Raw genomic sequence first — 26,062 nt, 5'->3', positions numbered from 1 at the left:
TGCACACAAAGGGCCCTGTTGTAGTGTTTTATCAGCCATCACTTTTGCCACACTGGGGAACTGGGTCCTTGACTTCCTGACCAACCGACCTCAAACTGTCAGGAGCCACAACACTGTCTCCTCCTCCATCACCCTCAGCACTGGCTTACCACAGGGCTGCATGCTAAGCCCCCTCCTGTTCACTCTGCTGATGAATGACTGCTCAGTGAGACACCCCAGCTATCATATAGTGAAGTTTGCTGACAACACAGCAGTAGTGGGATGTATCTCCAACAGTGATGAGTCCAAATACAGGACTCTGTGGAACTCCTGGTGCAATGGTGCAAAGAAAATAATCTCTGCATCAGTGTGAAGAAGACCAAGGAGATGGTGGTGGATATCAGAAGAGACAAGTGTCCTCCTCCTCCCCTGTACATTGGAGGAGCAGCTGTGGAGGTGGTCTCCAGCTACAGATATCTGGGAGTGCATATATCCAATGACCTTATCTGGAGTGCCAACACTTCCTGTCTGGTCAGGAAGGCCCACCAGCGTCTCTACTTCCTCAGAAAGCTACGGAGATAAGGACTTGGGAGCTCAGTCCTGAGGAGCTTCTATTGCTGTGCGGGGGAGAGCGTTCTCTGCACCTGTATCACCGTGTGGCACGGAAACTGCACTGCTGCTGAGAGGATGGCTCTGCAGAGGGTCATTAAGGCTGCACAGAGGACCGTAGGGAGCAGTCTTCCCACCACCTCAGACCACACAGACTGTGTCAGCCCCTCCCTAGATATGGATATATATATATATATGTAGATAGATATATTCTCTATATTTATACTCTTTTATTATTTATTTATATGTATTCATTTATTTTTTATTAGGGTTTTTCAACTAGGACCTAAGTCCGAATTTCGTACCACAAACATGCAAGTGTGAGCTTGTATGACAATAAAAGATCCTTGAATCCTTAAAATAAAAATAAAATAAAATTAATCCACTGTTTTCTTTTCAGGCGCAAGGGCAGCTGAGGTGCAGCCCCACCTTAAAAAAATCCTCCCCCTCACAAAGTAAGTAGTTCTCTTAATAAACAATGTAAACTACTTAATTACTTAGCTTGCTGTGTATTGTTTTGTTCTGTGTGTTTTTCAATTGTTTTGACAATTTCAAATTAAATTTAAAACGTTTTTTATGATTCATTCTCAGTTTTTGACTTATTTGCAGTTATATGGCCGTACAGGCCAGTAGATTTAGGATTTGTGATCATGACTGCAGGGGCGTAAAATATTCCACCCTGTGCACACATTCTGCTGGTTTTAGCTCAGTGACATGACCACTAGAAACGTTAAACCGCACCTTATCTTTTTCAATACAGGAATAGTTGCAGCAAAACTTGCTGTGTCCAACAGAGGCGATTTTCTGCTTAAAATCCCTTTATGAGACTAAAATTAGAAGATAAATCATCAGTCAGTAGCTTGGAGCAGACAGACCAGACATAAACAGAACAGAAAATGAAAGACAGAGGGGAGATAAAAAACGGAACATTTTCTTGAACAGGGTATGCCCATTTTCTGTGTCTGCAGATATTCAGATCAACCACAGGCAGAGCTTACATAATTCTGTGGTTTCCTACAACATGTGTATGCTGTAGCTCAACGGTTCTGTGGTTTAATGATCTCAAGACTGCTTGTTCAAGCTCAGGTAGGAACTGTAATCAGATGGTGAGATACACATATATGTGCAAGTATCACCTCTTTAGTTTTGTATATTTTTAGACTTACTTCACAGAAGTCTCTCCACCATTTACCTTTGATAAGCTCAAGTATTATTGCAGAAATATTACTTGAAATAAAATGACAAATCCAAACCAGAAAGCCGTGTACCTGGCTGTCTGCTTAACTTTACCCAGTTAGAAAATAATTTTAAAAAATTACTCCCGTTTCAGGTGGAGGTGGTTGCGAAAGTCTTCGTTTCTCTGACTGAATTATCAGACCAGACTGTTTTCACCAGACACAACCTCAACCTCAGGAAGGGAGATATAAGGCAACAATGTGCCCTCCCCAAAAAACAATAAAATAAATATGAAATAAATATGTGTTTTTGGACAACTGCAGCAGTTAGAAAACCACTTATCAGTGAGGCTAATTGAGAAAAAAAAGGCTTCAGCTTGCTAGGGAACAGGTCATGTGGTCTGATGAGATTTACTCTGTTCCAGAGTGCTGGGCATCAGGGTAAGAAGAGAGGCAGGTGAAGTGATGCACCCATCATACAAGCCTGTGGGGGCAGTGCTGTGATCTGGGGTTGCTGCAGTTGGTCAGGTCTAGGTTCAGCAACAGTATGTGCTCTAAGAATAAGGTCAGCTGACTACCTGAATATACTGAATGACCCGGTGATTCCATTAATGGATCTTTTTCTTCCCTGATGGCACGGGCATATTCCAAGATGACAATGCAAGGATTCATCGGGCTTGAATTGTGAAAGAGTGGTTCAGGGAGCATGAGACATCATTTTCACACATGGATTGGCCACCACAGAGTCCAGACCTTAAACCCATTGGGAATCTCTGAGTTGTGCTGGAGACGGCTTTGCGCAGTGGTCCAAATCTCCTGTCATCAATACAAGATTGTGGCAAAAAACTAATGCAACTCTGGACAGAAATAAATGTTGCGACATTGCTGAAGCAATGCCATAGTGAACGTGTACCATAATCACAGCAAAAGGTGGTCCAACAAAATATTAGAGTCTGCGTCCTTTTTTTTGGCCAAAAGGTGTATTTTATAGTGGTTTATATGAATGCTGTTTTATAAAACTTTACATCACTGTCACTTTTGCATTAGTCAGTTATTTACACAGAAGACTGCATCGGTCTGTTTCCTGTAATGGTCCACGTGAAACACATATTGTTACTTCTCAGAATGCATTTTCTGAGAAGAGGCGTCATTACTGAGAGGACAAACACAGCCACTTTACAGTTTCCTTGAAAAATGTGTGATAGATCAGTGGGACTGCTAATCTCTGCCTTGTGTACTTTATGAGCAATAGACTAGCAGCTCATCAGGTGTATCTTATGTAAGCACTGCACTTTAATTTGACTATTCAGTAGATGTCTTATCACAGACGCATTCTGCACATATATGCAGGTTGTTTTCAGTATTTACAAAGAAAAAAAATAAATAATGTGCTGCAAATATGCAAATGATTTTATTCTGCAAGAAGATAACCATTAATATATATATAAATTTTTCCTTATTAATATCCTACTATTTCTCAAAACATTTTTATCAGTTGATTCAAAAATGGTCCTTTCTCATCAGCATCAACTACACCTATTAAAATATGTTAAGATGCTATTTTAATGCAATAAGATAGTGAATAAAATAAACATATTTTTGTATTGGTAGAACTGAGAAAGTTTGATAAATTTACTGTTTATGTTGCCAAAATGAGGGAATAGGTATGACATCTTGCGATATAAAAATCACTAAAAGTGCGGTTGTAGTTGACCTTTTGGTGCAAGTTCGAGTTGTGAATTGAAGGCCAATCAGATTCTGTTTGAGGAGGTTATCTCCAGTCTTGGAAACAGTTTTTACTTCACAAAGCACATCAAGATCATCTCCATTTATTTTGTCTGACAATTGCAGAAGTACAAGTTTTACCAATTGTGGCTTCAGAAACTCAGCAGAATGGAAACTGAGCAACAACAGTTTATCTTTGCTGCTCAGCACCTGCCAGATGAACAGACACAAACTTTTGACCTCTTGAACCCCTTCAGATGCTGGTAAGGCTCATAAACTGACCACTTGTTTCAGATTGAAGCTCTCAGAAATTAAGGATGAAACAATGTCATTGCCAGCTAAACATCTCTAAGACTAGCTGTGCATTCAACAGACAGAACATAAGACTTGACAAAAACTGATCTTTAGTGAGTTGCAGGATTCATATGCAAATCCCTAAGTCTGACTCTCTGAGAGGGATGCAAGATGTTTTGGTCACATCCACGAAGGCACAAACTGGTGTGAAACTGCCTGTCTAGAAACGAGAGTGATGGGAGGGAGAGTAATTTACATGTGAGTTCTACAACCCGCAAGAAGGAGACGTCTAAAACAATTTACATACTTGGAACTCTGCACCTTTCAGTTTGAGAAAGCAACTTGGATAAGAAGCAAAAAGTCCTCAAGAATCAAAAGAAGTACAGTGGCCTTTGTTGAAACCGTCAAGGATTACCAAGTCCTGGATGAACGAGAACAACATTCTGCTCATTTGTACTTTGTGTTTCGCTATGCTTAAGCTTTCCATTTGCTTGTATTTACCAGGGCAACTTCTTTTTTTGTGTTATTGTGTGATGGGTTTTTTTTTCTCTTGTGTTTCTGTAGCTTTATTTTTCTTGTGATCTATGTGGCTTATACTTTCCTTGTTGTGTAGTCTGCCCCCTGGGCTCTTTGTGTCCTCTGCCACACCCATTTGCACTCCCCAAATCAGTCACCCATGTCCACTTACCAATCACCTTCTGCCTTTAAAAACCTGTTCATTTTCTTCCCATACTCACTTGTTCATTGTTGCACTGTCTGGTTTCTTTGTATCTTCCTCCTCGTGTCCCCCTTTGGTAAGTACGGTTTGTTATTTGGATTTTGCTGCCTTGATAGCCTATTGTGTTTTGTTATTTAAAAAAAAAAAAGTTTTCTTTTTTTAAACTCCTTCTGTGTCTGCCTGTATTTGGGTCCAAATCCATTACCCACTTAATAATAATAATAATAATAATAATAATAATAATAATAATAATAATAATACATTTTATTTGTAGGTGCCTTTCTTGGCACTCAAGGTCACTGCACACAAAAACAGACACAACTTTAAAATACAAATTAAAATAAATACAAAATAACTTGACTAACTTGACACTCGGTTGTCCTAGTGCTCAAAAAATGAGTTCCTGACAAGTCCCAAAAAGAATCTGACATATTTTAGGTGCCTTGGAAATCGCAACTTTTCACACCAACTTTTCAAATGAATTTACACAGCGGACATTTTCATTTGCAACGGATGAAATGTTCAGCAGATTATATCATCCTAAAAGTTTAATAGAAATAGAAAGCAACTGAACTTGTTTTCTTTTAAACACTCCAAGTTTTTCCCTAATTGTGCTTTTTGAATCAGGGTGCTGTTTTGTGACACAACACCTTCCACCCACCCCGCTACCAAACCAAAAAAATCATGATGGAAATATACGAAGGTGCTGGGTGGAAGAGTGTGAGGCGGTGTATTTATTGGGTAGGCTCTACATGCACCAGTGCGGCTCGGTCATCCAGAAATTAAATCCAGACTGGCCATGCTGGCCTCAGGCCTAGGCTACAATCGTGATTGTAACACAGTCATGGAAAAAACTGAAACAACCTATTGTAGATGTAATCCCAGAGGTGGTAGCATCGTCCTAGTGTGGCATAATCTTCCTGAACAAAGCTGCATTCAGACATGGACAGAGAATTGCGCAAAGGCTGGGGTAAAGAGCTTTTTAGAAACACAATAAATAGCAGGTAAAACCTATATGGTGAGTAGCAACATTACGATTGCCTTCACTCTGAACCCTCCCGTGGCCTTTGGGTGAAATTGACTCAAAAGCCTCTACCTTTCTTCATCTCTCTCTCTTTTAAGGGCTTCTGGGAGGTTGAGAAGGTTTTCCAAATTTCCTATAATTCAGCCATGTTCTATTAGGTCTTGTAGGTTGTGGGAGGGCATACCAGGGTCCTCACTGAGTTTGAAGGACTTTAGTTTTCAATATGATCAAAAGAATGATTGGGTAACATGAGAGAACATAGAAATTAGGAAGGTAGGCTGATAGTAAAGAGTTAAGGAGAAGCTGATGCTGCATATAAACATCACAGTTTCAGATCAACTTGCAATAAGTTCCTTAGCAAGAAACAAAGAGAACACAGTTAATGATGTGAGTCGCAAAGGAACAATTTGAGTTTGTCAAACAAAAGGCATCCAAAATGTATAAAACAACTAATGCAATGTTTATTTGCTCTCAGTTAAATTATTTCAACCAATATATCCAAAGAATAGTCAAAGAAATGATCAGAAATGGAAAAAAGAAAAACAACTACTGTACTTTATATTGCCATCGAATATAACAACTCATATAGGTGATTATTGTATCAAACAATCTCAAATATCCAGAATTCATTGGTTCTAAGAAGACAATGACAGTACCTTTGTGTAAATTCAAAACATTATCCACTTTGCTTAAATATAATGGTAATCTATGTCTTTTAAAGCTCAAAAAGAACAATGTTGTCTGATTTAGCTTGGAGTACAGCTGTTTCTGCTGTGAGGCCCCCTTTTTTAGCTGACTGGTGGCGCTCAGGTTCCTAACATCAGTCCATTAGCAGGGTTGTAAGCCCATCCATCCATTCATCCATCCATCAATAAAAAAAGGAACTTAAAAGATAAACAGCTCTGGAACACATAGACATATTGTGGGTGCTAACAGAAGTTCTAGAGAACAAATCACCATCATGTTTAGGTCTATACATAAGTAATGGAAGCTGTACAGATGTTATTGTAACAAACAGACAGTAAAAACAAGGCTTCATAAAAACCTTTATATAAGGAATAATCTCTTAAATAAAACATGAGAAATTAAATATCGAGGATGTTTTTGGAGGGATGCCCCCCTTTGTCCCTTTTGAGTTTTTATCATCACACCATGGCCAGAAAGAAAACAAATACCAACACAACATGTTTATTAGGCTCCATACTAAAAGAGGCTGCAACAAATGATTGTGCCATTTTCTCTTTCATCTATGTTTATTAGATTAGCATTTTTTACCTAAATGGGTGGTCATGCAAATAGAAAAAGTCAAGTCTGTTATACTTTTAGCTTGGCTGCGAAGGTTGCTCTCCTGGCCAGCTCTGGAAGTTGACTGCTTACTACTGTACGAGCTGATGATCTAGATAGTTACCAGTCCCGACTTAGTTCAAGTACTAACCAGCCCATTGGTCATTCACTAGGGCTTGACAGGTTTTTCAAAATTTTTCCAGCAGACTGTGCTTTCCCCGTAATGATTTTGCCTTTTTTATTTAATGCTTTCTTGCTCCTGCCAAAAAAAAAAACAACATTTGGAAGTCAATTAGATAAGCTTCTACAAGTAAAGCCAGGTAGATGACTTCGGAGCAGTATTTCAAGAGGTTGACTAGTTATTTAGAAGAATTCCAAAATCCTTTCTTGATGACTGTCTCATCTGCTTTATAAGAACCTACCTAGTCAAGAAAGTAAGAGTAATATTCTGGTCTACATTCAGTAAAAGAATGGCTAATATTGAGATGATGTAAAATTATCTTTGTTAGTATACCAACACGTCTATATAGATCCAATAACTAACAGACCATCTGTTTTTTATAACAGTTTGTGTGAAAACAAACTGTGGTTGAGAGACATTTTGTGCTCTGAGATGCAGCTTGGCTGCTTTCTGGAGATACAGAAGAGGTCTTGTGTCTGCAGATACTCATTATTAAGGTTTTTGGGATGTTTTCTAGTCCTTTCTTCCATGCATCTGTCTACAAACTCACTGTGACATTTCTGGAGTTTCTCTATGATCATGGTCACATGTTGTCAGTAGTATCCTCCTTTAGTGCTCGTCATCCCAGCTGGTAACCAGTAACTTGTTCTGAAGCAGAGTGCAATTGTTCTCATCAATTGTTTGGGTCCAGTTTACTTAAGGAGTATAAAGCCAAACTTCATTCACTCTGTGAAAAGGTCATTTGTTCACAGCATGGCCCAAAAGCAGTCCGCAGGCTGTCTTCTCTGGAAAATCGTCCAACTCTCAAGTCTGTACAAAGTCCAAAACCCCAACAAAAACCAGCCGAACCAGTCTACTAAAGCTGTCTGTAAACAAATACCAGTTGAGCAGTCAGTCTACCAGATGTCAGAGCTTAGTTCTCTGCTGGTGAGCGGTATGAAGGTGCTGTTCAGGTGTAGATCTGGTTTCTTCCCAAGTGTACTGCTTTGAGGGACCTGGGGAACACAGTACCACAGGGATCAGAAATATTCCCAGCCACACTCTAAGTACAAGCAAAAAAACCTACAGTAACCTTCAGTAAAAATACTTCTACATTTCAGCTGTGTGCCATGTGTCTTATTTATAACAACAATTTTAATGCCATTGCCCGGTCTGTTAGAATAAATAAATATCTCAGGTGGGTTAAAATGCAAATATTATTTTCTGTTTTATATTCTCTTTTATTTAAACAGACCTCTTGTTCCCCAGTGAACTGCTCTGAACCCCTGGGGAGAAAAGAGGGCTGTTATTTTTATTTTGCTTTAACTCATGCAAATATACAACACTGTTTAAACGTCTAAAGACTATTCAGGAGCAACATAATCATCAGAAGACGCAGAGTTGGTTTTCCCCACCTGACCATTCAGCAGTGTCGTAGGAATGTTGCAATAGACATGGCGCCCCCCAGGGCCCAGTGTGGAGAACTGCACTGTAGAGGCAGCTGGAAGGGGAGGTGACATGGAAGAAGGCTGCGGGGGGAGCTGGAACTCATAGCTGCGGCAGAAATGCCGCATTTGGGCTGCTGTAGCAGTATGACCCCCTCCCAACGGCAAGGTCATCTGGTTGTAGTCTGGAATCTCCGTTGCCAAGGCAACCTGTGGGTTAACGAAGCATGACCTTTTAGCTGGTGATTTCCCATGAGGCAGGTGAACATGATAATTTTTTTATGCTGACACTCTAGAGAGATTTATAGACATTCTTCAGCTCATAGATAAAAATCATAAAGTCGTTTTCACAATGACTGGAGAAGATACTTTGAAACAAGCTTATGAAACAATCAGTAAAGTTTTATTCAGCACAATCAAACAATATAGTTGGTACCATTCTAACATCAGTGTTTCAGAGCTGGATCTGGTGTTTTGGTGGTCAAAACAGACTGGTTTTGTGTTCGACCCCCTTCACACTGGATGACAAACTTGCGATGACATAAAAAGTCAGGTTCAATGTGGATGATCTTTGCAGGGTCTTGGGGAGGTCTTCAGGGGTGTAATTAAAAACACAGTGGGCTCCCGATTATGCATAATAGAGTGCATTAGGTCATGGAGGGGTTTGAGAATGCACAAAACTTCCATTGTGAAGTTGATTTACAATTGCTGTGGTGGCATACTGGAGTTCTGGATGGACATGAGAGGGATGGCTGATGTGGTTGTGTATCCATGGCATGAATGTGGCCGAGCTCCAAGTAACTTATAGCAGCACTCCCACCACTCAGCTGCAGCAACTAATCCAAGCTCTCCACGTGCGCACCACGCTCAGCTGTCCTTTATTTGTCTTTTAGACTCAAAGAAAGAAGTATGTGCTCTCATCATGGTCTAGGTTCTGAACAGAAAACACCGCCTGCATCCTTTCATGCTACTGAATGGTATTTCCTGCTCCACAGAGTGGCTGAAACTGATGGTAAATGTCCAGAAACCTCCAATATAGGCGTAGAAAAATTCCTTAGATTGTGACAAGGTCGTGGAACGAACCTGGCAGTGTAGCATCATTGTAGCATGGTGTGATCTTCCAGTGCATTGGTGTCCAATCCTGTCCTCAAGGGCCACTGTCCTGATGTTTTATATCTTTCTCTGTGCCAACATAAATTATTTGAATTGATAATTACTAGGCTTCTTCAGAACACGAGGACATGCTGAAGATGTAATTTAACCACTGAATCAGATGTGTTGGAGCAAGAAAACAATTAAAACATGCAGGGTAGTGGCCCTCGAGGACCAGAATTGGACCCAACTAGTTCTAGTGCATTCTGAGAGTGTTGGACTCTGGGCGTGGTGCGATTGTGGGCGTCTGTGGTAGGATTGTTGTAGGAATGTGATGCTGATGTTCAGAGCGAGGTGAGGACACAGGAAAGCCTCCTGGGGATGTGGAAATAGAAGGAAATACCTACTTGGGGAGTAATAAGAGAATAGCAGCAGAATAGCCTTAACACTGAAGGAGGTTCTCTGAATTTGCCACAATCTGGCCACGTTCTGATAGAGAGCATTAGGGGATTGTTATCCTGTGTGAAGGGCGGCTTTAGACACCAGCTCTGAACCAACACCAGAACCTGTTAAACGTCCTCACTCTCTGTGCAGATGCCCAGCTGTGTACAAAACTGCCACAGCTTTCTTGCATTTGGTTACTCTCTCTCAGTGCTGTTTGGTTGTTTCTTCAAAGACTCATGGTCCCCAAACGTCTCTACACACACACAGTCCACAGACTTCATACAGTTTCAACCCATCAGTCAACAGAGCCAGCGAGCTGCATACTTGATTGACAGAGCAGGAATGAGCTCACTAACTCAGCTGTTGTTGTTTGGAGCACTTCTGATTTCTCAGCTGAAAGGACACAATTTAAATGCAACACTCTGAAAAGGCAACAAAACAACGGCGGCATGTCAACAAGCGTGGGACGATCACTGGATATGAGCTAAGGTTCACTATAGTTCAGCTCAATCTATTGCACACTTATGTTGCGATTATTTTCTACATTAAAACAGACTGAATCTCAGAAAAAAGGTCACAGTCACATTATGAAGCTTTGTGGATTCATTTTGACTTATGCAGTGTCAAGACTGCACTACTGAACAACGGCAGTAAGAATCTGTCCACACAAAACAGTTTAAACTGCCTTGAAACAGTTAAAAATATGAAGCACAAAACAGATCAGGAAAGTCAGAAGTCCATCTTTAGAATGATTTAACCAGGAAAAAAATCCAAAGGGGGGCAGAAATGTTTTTATTTTGTAATAAAATGCACAGAATGAACTTAGTTTTCTGTAAAATACATGTTACTTCAAGACAAAGTTTGATCTATAAGAACTGTTTTTGCTTCTTGTACTACCACTATGAACACAATACATAGAAATTTTAGAACCAAAAGACATAGATGGCAGTACATCAAATACAAGACCAACTTGTTTCTGTCCTATACATTTTAAATCCTATTTCCTTGTTTTATTGGCTTTCTTATCTTGTTGTAATCTGTACTTGTTTTTATGTTTTCTACTTCTTTTATATTTGTATTGTTTATATCTCCTTGTAAATGTTCAGCGCTTCGTTTGAAAGAGCTTTATAAATAAAGTTGTTATTATTATTAATAATAATAAATTGATCACTAATATCAATAAAAAAATTGTGTTTGTGCTTGTTACAAGATGTTTCTTGAAAAAAAAAAAACTATTTGTTAGCTTTGTATAAAAATAATTCTTCAATCCTTACAATCCTGTAACTAAACGAAAAGAAAAAAGTTGTTTTGAGTCTGTGAACCCCGGTTCTCTGTGTTTTGTGAGCGCACACTTCTCAGACTCTTTCAGGATTGGGCCGCTGCATGGCTCCGCAGTTGGAACATGTTTGAAATAACTTGGGACCCGCCGTTACTGCCGGCCACCTCGTGATTCGGGAGCACCAACCCTGGGAAGAATGACGTCAATTCTCAAAGGGAAAGATCTTGTCTTTACTGTACCTGATGATGTCCATGACGATTTTCATTAGGGGGCGCTAGTGAGGCAGAGGTGGTTGTCATGGCAATAGTGGATACAGTTGTCTGTAGGTCACCAAAGAGGCCCTGCTCACCAGAGTCCATTACCTGTTAACGCAGGTGAAAAGTTGTATTTGTCAGCGTTTTATAGCAGTATGATACAAAGCTTACAACTTTATAAAATAGCTTTTGCATGAATCGCAAAGTTGTTTAAAGATGGCAAAGACCCACTTTTGTCTTGGCCCTGCTCAGACTAGCCTTTCGCTCATCAATCCAATCAGAATGATACTTTTTTTTCTCCAAACTGAAGTCATTCACAGAGCGATCCACAACAGGTAATATCCTATTTATTCAGAAATGTTGCTTTAAGGTTACATTGTTGAACTTATGTTCCTAATTTTTCGTTTTATTTGCTCCACTTTTAATAGCAGGTAAAGTAAGGTCCCATTAGCTCAGGCAGCACATAATAACATGATAACAACACGGGGGTTAAAACACAGCTGACTGCCAGTGTTCCTGACTTTGATGGATGGTTTTTATTTTTTCCTAAAAGCTGGAAAGTGTGCTCTCTGGGCCATGAATTGAAGAAGCTCTTCTCTGCCTTGTTGTTCTGTGTTAGGCTTTTTCGAGCACGAACAAACGCAGACCTTCAGTCGTCAGTGTTTACCCTCTAAAAACAACAACGCTGGGACTTTTTGTGCATTTTTGTTTCATCCAGATTTATTTTCTTGCTGTTGCTTTGTCTGACACTGTCCTCTGCTGGCCCACTGCACCCAAACTAAAGGAAGAAGCAGTAGTTTAACTCAGCTCTTCCAACACATTTCAGCTGTGATCCCACACTCTCAGTCACTTGTTAGGGACATTAAGACATCATCCCTCTAATTGTTACAGTTCTGACATGCACAGCATTTGTGTTTCTTCGTGATTCTTCTTCAGTGCCAAGCAGCAGGAAAGAATTTATTTTCTAATCAGGGCATACACCACCTGAGGTGTTAACACATGGTAAACATGTACACATTGGCTCTCTGTGATTCCAATTTTTCATACATAACCTATGTTTAGCAGACATTTCAAAGGCCATCTGTTTGTGGTGAAAGTACGCACCCCGGGGGAGGTTGGCTTTCCATAGCATGTCTTTTCTAAGGCTGCTGGACCTACAGTGCATTTCTGCCTTTAGGTCTTTATTACACACTCTAGTTCTGTGCAACACACCATAATTATGCTCCACAAGTAGAGTGTAAAGATTTTAGTACATATGCATAAATGCCTGAACGAACTAACCTACTCTTAAATCTGTTTTTACCTCTTTGGTCACATTCTGACTCTTTGACCCAAGTCTGAATAAATTAAAGGCCTAGCATTCTTTAAAGGAATCCCTATCACCCGCCGACTTTCATGTCAGAGTTTTAGAATAAGATCGTCTTATAATGGGAGAGACAAAGTTGTAGCTGTTTCAGCCTGATCTTGAAAACAGTATTATGCACAATCTTATACAATGCTGCAAGATGTTACACTCAGAGCATGTGTTGTGAATGACTCTCAGCTACTACCACATCAAAATTTAGCTCAACAACTGTAAAACTGACTCAGTAATTACCATTTTGATGTTGGGTAATTTTGGTTAGATTGGGGGGACCATCTTGAATTGGGTTGGCTTCAAAAGTTAATGATTTGTAGATATATTCTCAATTATTATTTACTGAAAGTTTCATTGAAATCTCCCCCATGGTTTATGCTGACATACATTGTTGATTTTAAGAGATAAAGTTTCAAGCAAAGATGTTGCACAATGAGTAGTGCTCATAGTATGTATTGAGAAGGACTTCCAGTGACTATGACACCAAATCTGAGCACAATATCCTTACAATAAATGAGGTGGTAGTCATTTTTGTGTTGGCTAATGTCAATTAGCTGTGGTCGTCATCTTGAATTGGGTTGACTCCAAATGTTACTGAGTTGTATGAATTTCCTCAAAATCCATCCAGTGATTTAGGAGATATTTTCCTAACAGACAGACTTGGTTGACACCAATATTTATTGTCAAAACTTGAAACAAAGATATTGTGCAATATGTCATACTCAAAGTACATGATGGAGATAATGTTCAGTTACTACCACACCAAATTCTACCTAATTTTCAGTAAAATTAACTGAATTAGAGCTGTTTTTTGTGTTTCCTAAGGTCAGTTGGCTGTGGCAGACACTTTAAATTAGATTGACTCTAAAAGTTAACCAGTTGTAGATTTATATCCAATAGTTACTTTCTAATAGTTTCATTAAAAATCATTCAGTGGTTCTTGAGATACTTTGCTTACTAACAGACTAATAGCCAATGACAAAGTTTTAAAAGCAAATCTCATCTGCTCAGTTAGCACTCAGAGTATGTGACGGGCATGACTCTCAGCTAAAACCACACCAAATTCTAGCTCATTATCGGTCAATCCAATGCATCATTACATATTTTGCTAAATAAACAAACACACAGACACAAAAACATTATTGTTGCTTCACCTTTGATGGTGGGTGTTAAAAAGCACAAGTCAAACATCAAACCCTATTTAATGTTGATGTGTTCTAATGCGTAAGTGTAAAAAATAAAGACAATTCACACACTCTAGGTAATAGTATACCTGGCGTCTGGACAACGTCTCCCTGCGTTTAGCAGGCATCTCATACACCACCTGCTTCCAAAACTTAGAGGACAGCTCGTTGCTCTTAGGACCCTTCCAGTTGATGACAGATAAGACCTTAAAAGAAACGAAAAGAATAATATTTCTCTCCTTCCTTACAGCCAAAAAATAACTTTTAAAACTATTTCGTTATTTCCTATGCAGAAGGAGAAATTCTGTGTACCTTAATTGTATGTTTGAGTGCTTCCACCTCTTGGTAGTTCATGACATTCTTCAGGTTTGCACACTCAATCATGATCACCTAGACAAACAGAACAGAGGGCTAAAAAAAGAGAAGCTTTTCCTCTGGGTTAAACACCTACATGCAGGTCTGTTTTTCAAGTCAGAGCAGATGTTGACATGTCTGACTTCCTTTCTAATGGCCAGACGTCTTTTTCCTGCTCTTACCTTGATCTCCCCGGTTACCAACATGGAGTGGAGGCGTGTCTCTATCTGGAAGATGCTCCACCCTCTTTTGGCGACAAACTCCGGGGTCAAAACGATGATCAAACGTCGGCTCTGCTCCACACTGCGGGCCAGGTCCTCAATGTAGGCTGATACAGAGAAATCAGAGAAAGATCAGAGATTTTTTTTTTTTTAATGTGCATCTAGGAAGGCAGCAGGTATAATTGTTCACTTTTAATTTTTTTTTTAATTGTACTATTCCACTAGGGAGCACATCAGAAAATCTGGATCCTATGGAACCTCTGGATGCAACAGGAGACGAACATAGAATGTGGTTAAATATTGAGATAATGTCAGAAAAAGTGTATGATGCGTTATCTCAGATGGTATTTCGTTTCTCTAAATAAAAACGGCAAACTTCAAATCACAAGTGTTGCTGCACTACACTTGTTGGTTACCTGCAATTTGTATTTTGTGAACAAAAAGTTTATTTTTCCTTCATACAACTGCACTCGCAGAGACCCTCATATGTTCCTAATTTCTGTCCCCAACAGTGGACATGTAGAAACCTCTGAACTTCTCCTGCTTCTCATCAGGTTGGCGGAGGTGGCTGCATTGGGCCTCACAACATAAGGGGCTTTAAAAGCCAATTAATAAACTTACAGTTTTTTCTCCATTTGTGCTGTTAAGCATGTGTTCAACACAGGTACAGTCCACGAGGTAATGCATGATACAGCCCTCAGGGGCCGGTCTGTATTATGAACTGACTCGTTACCCTGTACTTACAGAGTACATACTGTAGTGGAATTTCTGAAACAATAAAGTGGACTCAAGAATTTATACAAGTCAAAACTGTTTTTTGTGGTGGTTTATTACAAAATTGCAAGCAGTGAACACAGGTTCATACAGAGTAATGAAGCTGTGACCATATTATGAACAAAACAGGAGATATTTATTCATTCTCCAGCTCACAGTCTGAAAGCCAACAGCCAATCAGCTTCCAAGATGGGCTTGTGGACGGCGCATGGCGCCCACTGTCCTTGATAGTAACATGACTTAATCTAAATGAGACATACTATCAACCTGGCTGTGACATATCCAAATCCATACGTATGAATGTCCTTCTGATAACCTAATAATGTGATATAGAAATACCAAACATTCTTTAAACTCTGAAACATATTACAACTGTCATCCACGATACCTTGTACGTACCAAGCTGCTACATACCTGCTTTGTACCAGGTAAGTAGCAGGTTAGCACCCGGTAAATATCATGTATGTACCTGTTAAATACCTAGTACATACCAGTTAAGTACAAGGTAACAAACATTTCATAATACAACCCGGTCCCCATAATAACCTGGTACATACCAGGCTGTATTATGTATTGTTTATAAATGTATTATGTGCATGCATTCAAAATAACTTCAAAATGCTACAGATAAAAAAAAAAAGACCAGCTCTGTCCCAAATTTCAGCTCAAGTATCTATAAACCATATGAGTTAAATCCATTCTTGTGTGTCAGCTAAGCTGAATAACTTGGCAGCCATATTGAATTGGATGCACTTTAAAAGGTAATCAGGTCTAGTCTGGATGTACAGTGAATCGGCCTGTGTTAGTGGGAAATAGGAGGCCTAGTCCTCACGTAGATGTCCAGTCAACCTGTACAGTGAAGTCAACGACCTGTTGCTGGTTAGTCATTGTTTGCTTGTCTTGGAAAAATATAGCATATATTAGTTAGCATATATATATATATATATATATATATATATATATATATATATATATGCTGACTTATACACAGAAAGAGACTCAGTGGTAGTGACTGAGAAACACTTGTGCGTTTGTATCTTTGTATATTTCACACCAGGCACTACAGCACTGCAGACAGCACCCATGCAGATACATGATTAGCATTTCTGACCAAATAAAAGAAAAGAGAAGAAGAAAAAGGAAAGTGGTGGTAATTTTCTCAGTTTTTCCATTAACCCACTTCCTCTAAGTTTAAACCGTTTGTACATCAGGTTTATGTTTTTTGATCTATTATTATGAGCCACTGTAGTGGTAAAGACCAGGACTGACTCAAAGGTAATTATAAAGGTAAAAAAGTGAGCTTTTTCTTTGCCCCTAATGTGATGTAAATTTCTAATTTACATTTAGGTGATGTATGCCTGAGCAGAATGAGTTCAGCCTCTTGAGTCAGAATGCAATTAGCCTAGTTTAGTTAAAAAAAAAACACAAAACAAAAAAACAAGAAGAATATTCATATATATTCATGTGTTTCGATTTTACAAAAATGGCACGGAAAGTCAGAGGGGAAACTAACTGTATTCACCTTTCTCAACCCGTTTCCAGTCATTTGCAGCGTTCTCGGTGTTGTTTTTTGCGGAGCCCGACGTTAAAATAGCTCATTATTTCTCTCTGAAAGCTGTGAACAACTGATTCCCCTCCTTGTGCGCGTTCCTCTCCTCCCTCCCCTCTCCAGGCCTTCGCTTGCTAACTAAATTAATGACAGAGCCTCTCCAACAACACATTGCAATTTCACGCTCAATTTGAGAGGCACAAATAGTACAGAATAACCCCCAAATTTAGCCTCCGCCTTCCTTTCTGTCTCTGCCTCTTGTCGTTCTATCCATCCTTCCCGTCTCCTCACCTTCCCTTCTTCCCTCCGCTTGCCCCTCGCCCTCTCCTCTGGCCCTCTGTTTGTGAAGATTATGTTAATCAATTAATAAAACACCAGAAACCAGCGACCCCAACCCGGCCTCTTCTTGCCGCCGTTATTTATTTTGTTCATTCCGTGAGGCTAAGTGGAGTGGATAATTGAATGGTGTATTTAAGGTTGTCACTGCGCCGCTCTGCCAGAGGCTTCAGAAAGCAATAAAAAAACAACGGCGCCTCTGTCTCCCTCCGTGTTGCTCTCGTCCTTTGTGCTCCAGCGCCAGCACTCTAGACCCAGCCGCGCACGCGCGCTCGTGCACGGCGGACATTTGTTTCTCGGATGCTTTCAGGGCAAAGTGGGTAAAGCTTCACTCGGACGTCTTCTCAATTCATTTATTTTTGGTTAAGAGCGGTCGGTCGTGCGTTGGGATGAGAAATGATTTTAGCTCACGGCGAGCTTTTGTAGAGCACGACTGTTTATTCTGAGCTCTATTTGAGTAAATTTATTTGCGTATTTTAAAAAAATAATGTTAAATGATGCAAAGGGCACAAATTAATTTGCGTTTTTCTAGCCACATTACATCATTATGGAAATCAGATGTTTGTTTATCTGTTTGTCTGTCTGTCTGTGTACAAGAGCACACAAACTCTGCAGCTGTATAACAGGAATGTTAAACTCCACAGCTGGACACCTCATGGCTCAAGGGTGATCACTACTGATTTCAAGTTCACAGGATCAAAGGTCAACATCACAGTTGACCTGGTGCTCTAACTCTGCAACAGTGTAATGTAGGATTGTCAAACTGCACAACTGGACCCCTCATGGGTCAAAGACGATTCCTGTTGATTTCAAGGTTCGTGGGGTCAAAGGTCAAGGTCACAGGTTGTTAAAACCTCCTCTCTGCTCCTACATGTGACCCTTTTGTTTCTTCCACCAAGAAAGTTCTGTTTCCGGTTGTGTACGTTGGTTTGTCTGTCTGTCTGTTAGAAAAAAAGATAAAACCTAAAGAACAGATTTGGAGGAAATGTTCAGGAAATGTTGGGGTTGTTACAAAAAACAATAGATTACATTTTGTTGGTGATCCAGATCGCATTATTTTTAAATCAGGCTGTGACCTTGGTGGATGTTTGAGCTCTCTGAGTTCCTCTAGTTTCATTTATTGTTTTAAAGTTTTCAGAGCAATACAAGCTGTGATTTTGGCTCACATCTGCAAACAGACAAGTCACTGTCGACCGCTGCCAAAAGGCAAGTGGACAACGTTTTTGTCTGTGTTCATTTATCTGCACTGTTAGCAAAATATGTCATGAATCACTGTACTTTCAGAATGGGCTTGAAGTTTGTGTTGTGAATCACCTACTGCCATGACAAATTTGAGCAAAATGTCTATAAACTTGACTCATTTGCTGTGATTTTTATGCAGTTAGCTCTGGTGGCCATCTTGTATTGGGTTGTGTCCAAAAACTGGGTTGACATCTGCAACTGATTACCTTTTGGAATCAATTCAAGAAGGCAAGCACAGCAAAGTGATCTTAGCAAACACAAAACTGGCTAAACTCAGTCAGTTTTACATATATTAAGTTAAAAACTGAAAATTTGGTGTGGTAGTAGGTGAGACTGATCCTCAACTTTTACTCTGAGTGCTAACTGGTCGCATGAGATCCGTGTTTAAAACTTTGTCACTACTTATTGGCATCAACTTTGTTTCTTAGCAAAACATCTCATGAACCACTGGATGGATTCAAGTAAAACTTTCAGACAGCAATAATTGGCAATAATTACCTCTACAACTGATTACATTTTGGAGTCAACCCAATTAAAGATGGCCACCACAATTAACTGAACTTAGAATACACAAAAATGGCTATAACTCAACTATGTTTGCAGATATTGGGCTAAAATCTGGTGTGGTAGCAGCTAAACATTATCACCACCACATATTATGATTGAAACATGGTATGTGGTAGGATTGCACGATATCTTTGCTTAAGACCTTGGCATTAACTTTTTGAGTCTTTTTGGTCTGTTAGCAACATATCTCATGGATCACTGAATATATTTCAATGAAATCATTAGATGTACATCTACAATCAATTAACTTTTGGAGCCAACCCAATTCAAGATGGCCACCACAGCTAATCAAACTTACTCTGCACAAAAATCACTATAAATCAGTCAAATTACCAGGTATTGTGCTAAAATTTGTTGTGGTAGTAGCTGTCAGTCATTCACAACACATTCCTTTACAAAATGCCAGGTCGTTTTTTATTAGCTCTGTGTTTCTTTGTGGATGTGATGTGTTGGTTGAATTAAACAAAAACCTGAAAGCGTATTAATGTATGTCGCACACTCTGTCTCCTGAAGAGGTCACATCACTTTCCTTATGACAGATTCTGAAAGTGACTTATTTTAACAGCAACCTGTCAGCGGATGAGTTCCACTATCTTCAAAGATGAAACGTATCCTGGCAGCCTCTGACGGTATGAGCTCTCCCTGCACTTTAATAACAGATTGACCTGAAGGACCTTTGGAGCGCGTCAGTCTTTCTACAGTTTCTCTTTCTAGACTCCTGACTGTCAGCTAAAGGAAAAAAACAACAGAGCATAGGATTTTGACTAGCAATACATAATCCAGCCCATACATACCAGGTATGTATCAGACTGTTATCTGTATTGCTATTAAGTGTTTATTAAGAGTGCTTCAATGCTTATACTTTGGCACTGTTATTATTTCTATCCTGTTCATGATTTTTGCTCATTTTCATGCCCCACAGCTTAAAAAAAAACCCATCTAAAGTATACATTAATTTTTGTATCTCAGTTGGGAATAGTATGCTATAACCTTTGGTAGTGGAACACCGTACAATGTTGGTGAAATTTGCTAGAAAAAAACAAACAATCAAGCAAACAAAAAAACTAGGAGAAACATTTTCTCTGACAACAATAGAATTTTGATGAAACGAGTGCGAAAATCAACTCTCCCCTCTGTGGAGCTGTACGGCTCAGACAGGCTTCACAGCAGAAACATCGGTCAAAGTGGAAACAGGTCACAGAACTGGCATTTTTCATATTTAACGGTTTTCCCACGATCGCAGTTTTTTCCGAGGTCAACTGACTGTTGACGCCACACACTCAATTTTTCTCTGCCTAAACTTTCCAAAATGTTGCAAACTCTTCTTACTCCCACACCCTTTGTGGTACATGTCCAAATTATACATCAAAACATTTAGTTTTTCTTTTGCTGCAGGACTTATGGTTTTCTCTCAAATCCCCCTCAGAGTGTAAAGAGCACACACCCAAGTGTCCATCAACTTCTGTTTGATTTTACCTCAAAATACTCTCTTCAAAACGTCTTCTGGCTTCATTTATATAAGCTCACATCTTTGCAGGATGTGGGCGGCTCAATTGGTGATTTATGAACAACCAGAGGCAGCTTAAAGAGGGGCTCATCTTCACAGTCAACTGTTTTCTAAAAAAGGCTTGTGTTTACTGTGTTTACTGGAAGTAACTGATCTGATAAATGTAATTACTCACTGTTTGAAAGCATTCTCACATGATTAGGATTAGTAAAGTAGACATAAAGGACTTACACCTCCAGGGGAAATGTGTGCAATGTGACTATGTCTTTTATCTGTCGAGCAGTTATAGCTGCAGGTTTGGGTTTTTGTGTCATATTGACAGAAAGATCATGGTCAGATTTCCTCTCTAGGGAACCATAAGCCCAGGAAATACCTCCACATGTAGAAATGTGTGTTTTCTGTGTGTACTATATGCAGTCAAAGCATGTTGCACGGAATGGGTGGCCATCTGGAGGCGTAAAAGTGAGAATGTGACATCAGCTGGGCAGAAAAACACACAGTGTGTGTGTGGGTGTGTGTGTGTTCTGAGTAGAAGTGGGTGAGAATGGGAGAAAAGCTAACAACAGTGTTCTTTAACAGAGTCTGTGTGTTTTTATTGTGTGCGTAATGCACACCTGAGAGCTGACAGAGATAAATGTGAGCAGCAGTTAGTGTGTTATGATGAAGGCCCACATACATTTTTATTTATTCTGACAGACTGATGAATTCTGGGTATTGGGGATTACAGTGACCTATAGAGACGGAATATGTTGTTTATTTGTGTGTGTGTGTGTGTGCAGGAGGAGCAGAGCAGGAGGTTGATAAATGGAAGGATACTTACTACTGCTGGGTATTAAATCTCTGTCTGGTATAAATAGTTTGTATCCATAATGTTTCTCCAGAACGTCCGGCAAAATCTCCAGAGCAAAGGTTTCTTCGTCGCTGCTCGGCCTGCTGGGAGAACAAATAGCAAATATGGTTCAAAAGTTCGAACAAAAAACTGTTAAATCAGCCCCTATTGATGCCCGCAAAGATATTCAATAAGTTACTGAGGGTGGTCAACATTCTTGTTACTATTACCTGGCAAAGGTGAACTGAGGAAAAACTGATTTCCAAAAGGCAAAAAGATAAAAATGACACAATGCTTATATGTTGAAAAGATGATTTTTTTTCAGTCCTACATTGTTTCTGAATATTTAAAAAAGGGTTTAGAACCACATTGGGGGCACTTGGTAAAGCCCCCTCACACTGGATGCTGATGAAGTCAGCAAGAATAAGGCCCCTAGGTGCACCAAGAACACTGTGGGCTGCCTAATACGTGTAATAGATCCATAATCGGTTTGAGCATGCTCAAAACCTCTGCAGTGCAGTTGTGGTAGTTTATCATTCCAGTGTCCAGGGTAGAGCGTGGTGGCAGCACATACATGATGTGGGGCCTGCATGCACCACAATAGCTTTGCTGCTGAGAATCATGTAGCCTGGCCTACAACTGTGAATGTGACAAAGTCATGGAACCAGCCGAGCACAGGTGATAGAGGCATCTAAGAGAGTCGTGTCAGGGAGGTCATATAGAGCATGGTGAGGGATTAGGAGAGCTTCTCGGGGATGCGGAGTAAAGCAGGAAAAACCTATTTGGTGAGGACTGACAGCGTCATGATTGTCTTCACACTGACTGAGTCTTTCTTAACCTTTCTCCAATTCAGCCATTTTCTCATAGGTTGGGTAGGTTGATGAGAGTGTTTGGTCATCATTCAGTAAGAAGCTGGCCTAAAATGATTTTTAAAATATACCTCTTGTTCATGTAAAAATCCCTTTTTTTGTGTGATTTTTGGGCTGCTTGGTGATCTTCAGAGAGCTATGCACAGATTTCTTTTTTTTCATAAAGTCTAGACAAGAGTACGTTGAAGGCCTCAAGTAGCAAAAAGCAAAATAAGCAAATTAACTTTCCATTTCTATTTGGGAGGCCTTTCCACTTCAGATCTTGAATACTCCACATATTTCTTCATTATATTAGAATTTAAAGACAAAGTTACTTCAAAATGATTCGCTATACTCTAACAGCCTTCACCAGTTTTGTGGATATCACTGTGACTCTTTCCAAGGGGCTATTGTTCATCTGGAAGAACTGTAAATCTCACACTGTGAGCTACGTTAAGGTTGAAGGAGGGCCATCCATGGATTAGACTTGTTTGTCCAGAACATCCCGCAAATGTCGGTTTGGATTAAATCTGGGAGACTCAAACTCGCTGTGTTCCTCAAACCTTTTCTGGTGTTTCAGGGCACATTGTTCTGCTGAAAGGGCCATTATTGTTTCCAAGAAGAAGTGTACTTTATCAACACCAATGTTTTGCAAGGTGTCTGATTAAGATCAACATGAAAAGCAGAATCCATGATTTCCCGTCAGAACATTGCTCGAAGCATCAGCGGGCTCCTGCTGGCGTGCCTTCTTCCTGTAGGTCATTAAGGTTTCTTGTCTCTCTCCGGTAAGTGATGTAAGGACTTGGCAAACCACATGAAAACATGATTTGTCAGACCAGGCCACCCTCACTGTTGCTGCTTGGGCTAGTTCCGAAGTGGACTTGCCTATTGCAAGCACTTATAGTGTTGGGTGTGTATTTATACGGATCCTGACCAATCTGCTGCTACACTGCTGAATTGTTGTCCCCTGTGTCCTTTAAAAGACGACCATTCAAAAGGAAAACAAGATTGGGATTAAAGACTGAACTGTGTTGACTAGGGGCTGAATTGTATCGTATTGTCTTTTGCTGCTAATGTATTTTTTAATGAATTGGATTGTGGCAATGTATCGAGATTTATATTGCTTCAACCAATGACCAGAGATGCACATCCCCAAAACATAGAGTATATGCACCATACAACACCTTTAGAAACTTTAGTAATTTAGAAATTTATCCTTTATACTATCAGGAAGTACTAACATTATTCAGCAGTAGAGCACCTGCAAAATCACAAACGAGATAAGCACAGTAACTGGAAAAAAGATCAAAATACAGTTTAAATCAGTTTTAAGTTGCTGTTCTGCAGGTAAATTGTTTTTCTATTTCTGTTTGTTGCTATTAGAATTATATTTTTTGATGAACAGCACTAAACAATTTGTGCACTTTTAATTTTAATGCCAAAAACTTTGCATAGTCTTGCATAAACTCAGTGAGAAACCTGACCTGCCCAAGGAGTCGAGGTCCACTTTGGTGTAGGACAGATAGGCATCGTACTCTTTGTTATCTGAAAAAGATTGACACAGACAAAACAGGGAGACAGTCAGTCACAAGACTCGGGGGAGACCGTATGACACCCATCTGACAAAAAGTCAGAGTGTCCGATGCAAATAAAGTGCATCGACTCAGTTTCTGGATCACTCAGCAGCTAGTTCTTTAAACAACAACTTAGAGACTGAGGAGATCACTGGAGCCGTTAAACGTCTGATGCTCTACACTTTGTGTCCTGCGGGACCCATCAAATACCTTCCTGTCGCACTATCCTGAAGTGTCCTGGCGTAAAAAGAGAGCACTCCAAACAGCTTACCGTCTTCAGTTTCATCACTCCCGAAGTGTCTCCTGTAGCAGAGCATGATCTCCAGATTGTAACACTTATAAAGAGCAGTTAGGACTCCCAGCAGCAGCAGTATGACCCCGAGACCACCTGCCAGCTCCAGGCGATACATATCTGTCAGAGATACAAGAGGGAGAGGACGAAGAAAGAGACTGATGAGATTTATACTAGCCAACGGTCTGAGGAATAGCAGCAGATGGAGGGCTGGAACGCAGGTGGAAATATGTCAGGGCTTTGTTTTTCTTTGTGTTTAAAATGTGAGTGAATCCACAGTAATCTGCCTCTGGGAAATGCATAAGTGAGATGTTCAAATCCCATCAGATTCTCCCATTTTCTGCCACTTTCTATGTTGACAATGAAGACCGAATCTCATTCAGCCCACAAACACAAACCGAAGATTGGTTTTCAGTTGAAATGATTAATTCTGATGAATCACAGCAGCATTTAGGAGCAACGTCAGGAGACTGCTTCTCATTTCTATCAGTTTAGGACAAAAGAAAAGAAATGCACAAGCGGGGCACGAAACGATTTATGCAAACAAGCCCAACTAGACTGGCTTCTGAATTAGTTAGGTGTTTGTAACTAATATTTGTTGACCTGTTTTTTATTTATTTATTTTTTTAAAACGTTACTTCAGGTTAAAGGACTGAATGAAACATCAGAATTAATTAAATAAAGCTCAGTGAAGTAGTCCTTGGTGACTGAGTGAAAGGAAATGATGTTTTGTACTACAAAAGCTAAAAGAAACAGACTAAAAAAAAAAAGGTCAACAGCTCTGCTTTTACCAAAGAGATTACTCATAATTTAGATGTGTCCCACACAGGTCCGAGGTGGAGAAGTGGCTCTAATCTAATTTTAAACTAAAAAAAATATGTCTGCTTAGAATTTTTTTTTTCTTTGGGCTTGAAAGAAAAGAACCACTGTTGTGTGCAGATGTTTATTTATTTAAAAAATTTTTACGTTTTGTAATTTAGCAAGCAGAACAAGATAAAAATACCCTTTGTTTCATTAGGTATTAAAACTGTGTAAAAACAAAAGTATATATACATTCTACAGCATGACTCAGAACCACCTTAGTAGAAGTGATCGTCTTTTCTATGATCTTATTGGTTTTGTTTGTTGCTGTGAAAACATTTTGGTTTCACTTTAGTGTACAAAGTTGCTTCAGTTCATTGCGGTTTTTGAGTATTTGTCTCTGCACAGTGTCAGGATTCGGCAATATTCTAAAATGAGCAGCTCGGCGTCAGACAGACACGGGAGACCAAGATAATAGACAGTGAGTTTATTTTACAGTGAATCGGGAACGGTGATAATAACAGGAACCAGGACCTGGAAGCAGAGGTCGTGGTGAGTATTTCCTTGGTGAAGAGGCAGGTAAGTATTAAATCCTCAGGTGAGAGGCCTTACTGTGCGAAGGGTGATCCACGGCACGGAGGTGAGTACGAAGGTAAGTATTTCCCCGTAGCAGGTTAGCAGTTTCTCCAGGAGGCAGTAGGTAAGTATCCCTCTCAAGGCAGGCAGACAGGCACAGGCAAACAGATTTGTTTGCAAACAGATAGTTTATCTCCAAGGCAGGTTTCCACAAACAGACCAGACTGGATCCACGCAGGTCAGGTTGTCCTAGGTAGGTAAAAGCACAAAAAGCTCAGAAAAGGGTTCACTAAGAAACTCGTAAATCACAAGAGGCTTAGCACTTTACCACACAGGCAAAACAATGCTCCAGCGCTGGTCTGGTTCCCACCACAGCCTTAAGTACCATCTGTCTCCGGATGAGCCTGATCTGCCACAGGTGTAGAGGGAGTGACGAAGAGCTGCCAATCAGCCGTCGAGACGGCCCAACAGGAAGTACAAAAAATACCAAACCTCCAGAATCACCACACACAGATCATGTAGGTTCTGCAGCAGCATTTCAGCCGGGCTGATGTTGGGTCTTTGACTGT

The 26,062-nt window shown here is 40.0% G+C and overlaps 1 protein-coding gene across 4 annotated transcripts in view; it reads right to left on the bottom strand.

Annotated features, from left to right (window-relative positions):
- Positions 1-5,965: 5,965 nt before the first annotated feature.
- The window catches only part of il1rapl2 (interleukin 1 receptor accessory protein-like 2), a 562,673-nt gene continuing 542,576 nt past the window's right edge, over positions 5,966-26,062 (bottom strand). Inside the window, exons 10-19 of one of the 4 annotated variants that reach the window (XM_025007400.1) lie at positions 24,096-24,236; positions 23,735-23,795; positions 21,394-21,506; positions 14,560-14,705; positions 14,336-14,413; positions 14,113-14,229; positions 11,468-11,590; positions 8,384-8,623; positions 8,224-8,254; positions 5,966-7,984 (exon numbers count right to left, since the gene is read on the bottom strand). In XM_025007400.1, coding sequence (XP_024863168.1) covers positions 7,896-7,984; positions 8,224-8,254; positions 8,384-8,623; positions 11,468-11,590; positions 14,113-14,229; positions 14,336-14,413; positions 14,560-14,705; positions 21,394-21,506; positions 23,735-23,795; positions 24,096-24,236 — 1,139 coding nt within the window. In that variant the 3' untranslated portion in view covers positions 5,966-7,895. The remainder of the gene's footprint in view (positions 7,985-8,223; positions 8,255-8,383; positions 8,624-11,467; positions 11,591-14,112; positions 14,230-14,335; positions 14,414-14,559; positions 14,706-21,393; positions 21,507-23,734; positions 23,796-24,095; positions 24,237-26,062) is intronic. The other 3 variants (XM_025007401.1, XM_025007402.1, XM_025007404.1) reach the window with 3 other exon arrangements.

Source organism: Kryptolebias marmoratus, linkage group LG9 (assembly GCF_001649575.2).
Source record: "Kryptolebias marmoratus isolate JLee-2015 linkage group LG9, ASM164957v2, whole genome shotgun sequence".
NCBI lineage: Eukaryota > Metazoa > Chordata > Actinopteri > Cyprinodontiformes > Rivulidae > Kryptolebias > Kryptolebias marmoratus.
Note: the sequence above shows the minus strand (reverse complement) of the source record. Positions and strands in the feature narration are given on the sequence as shown.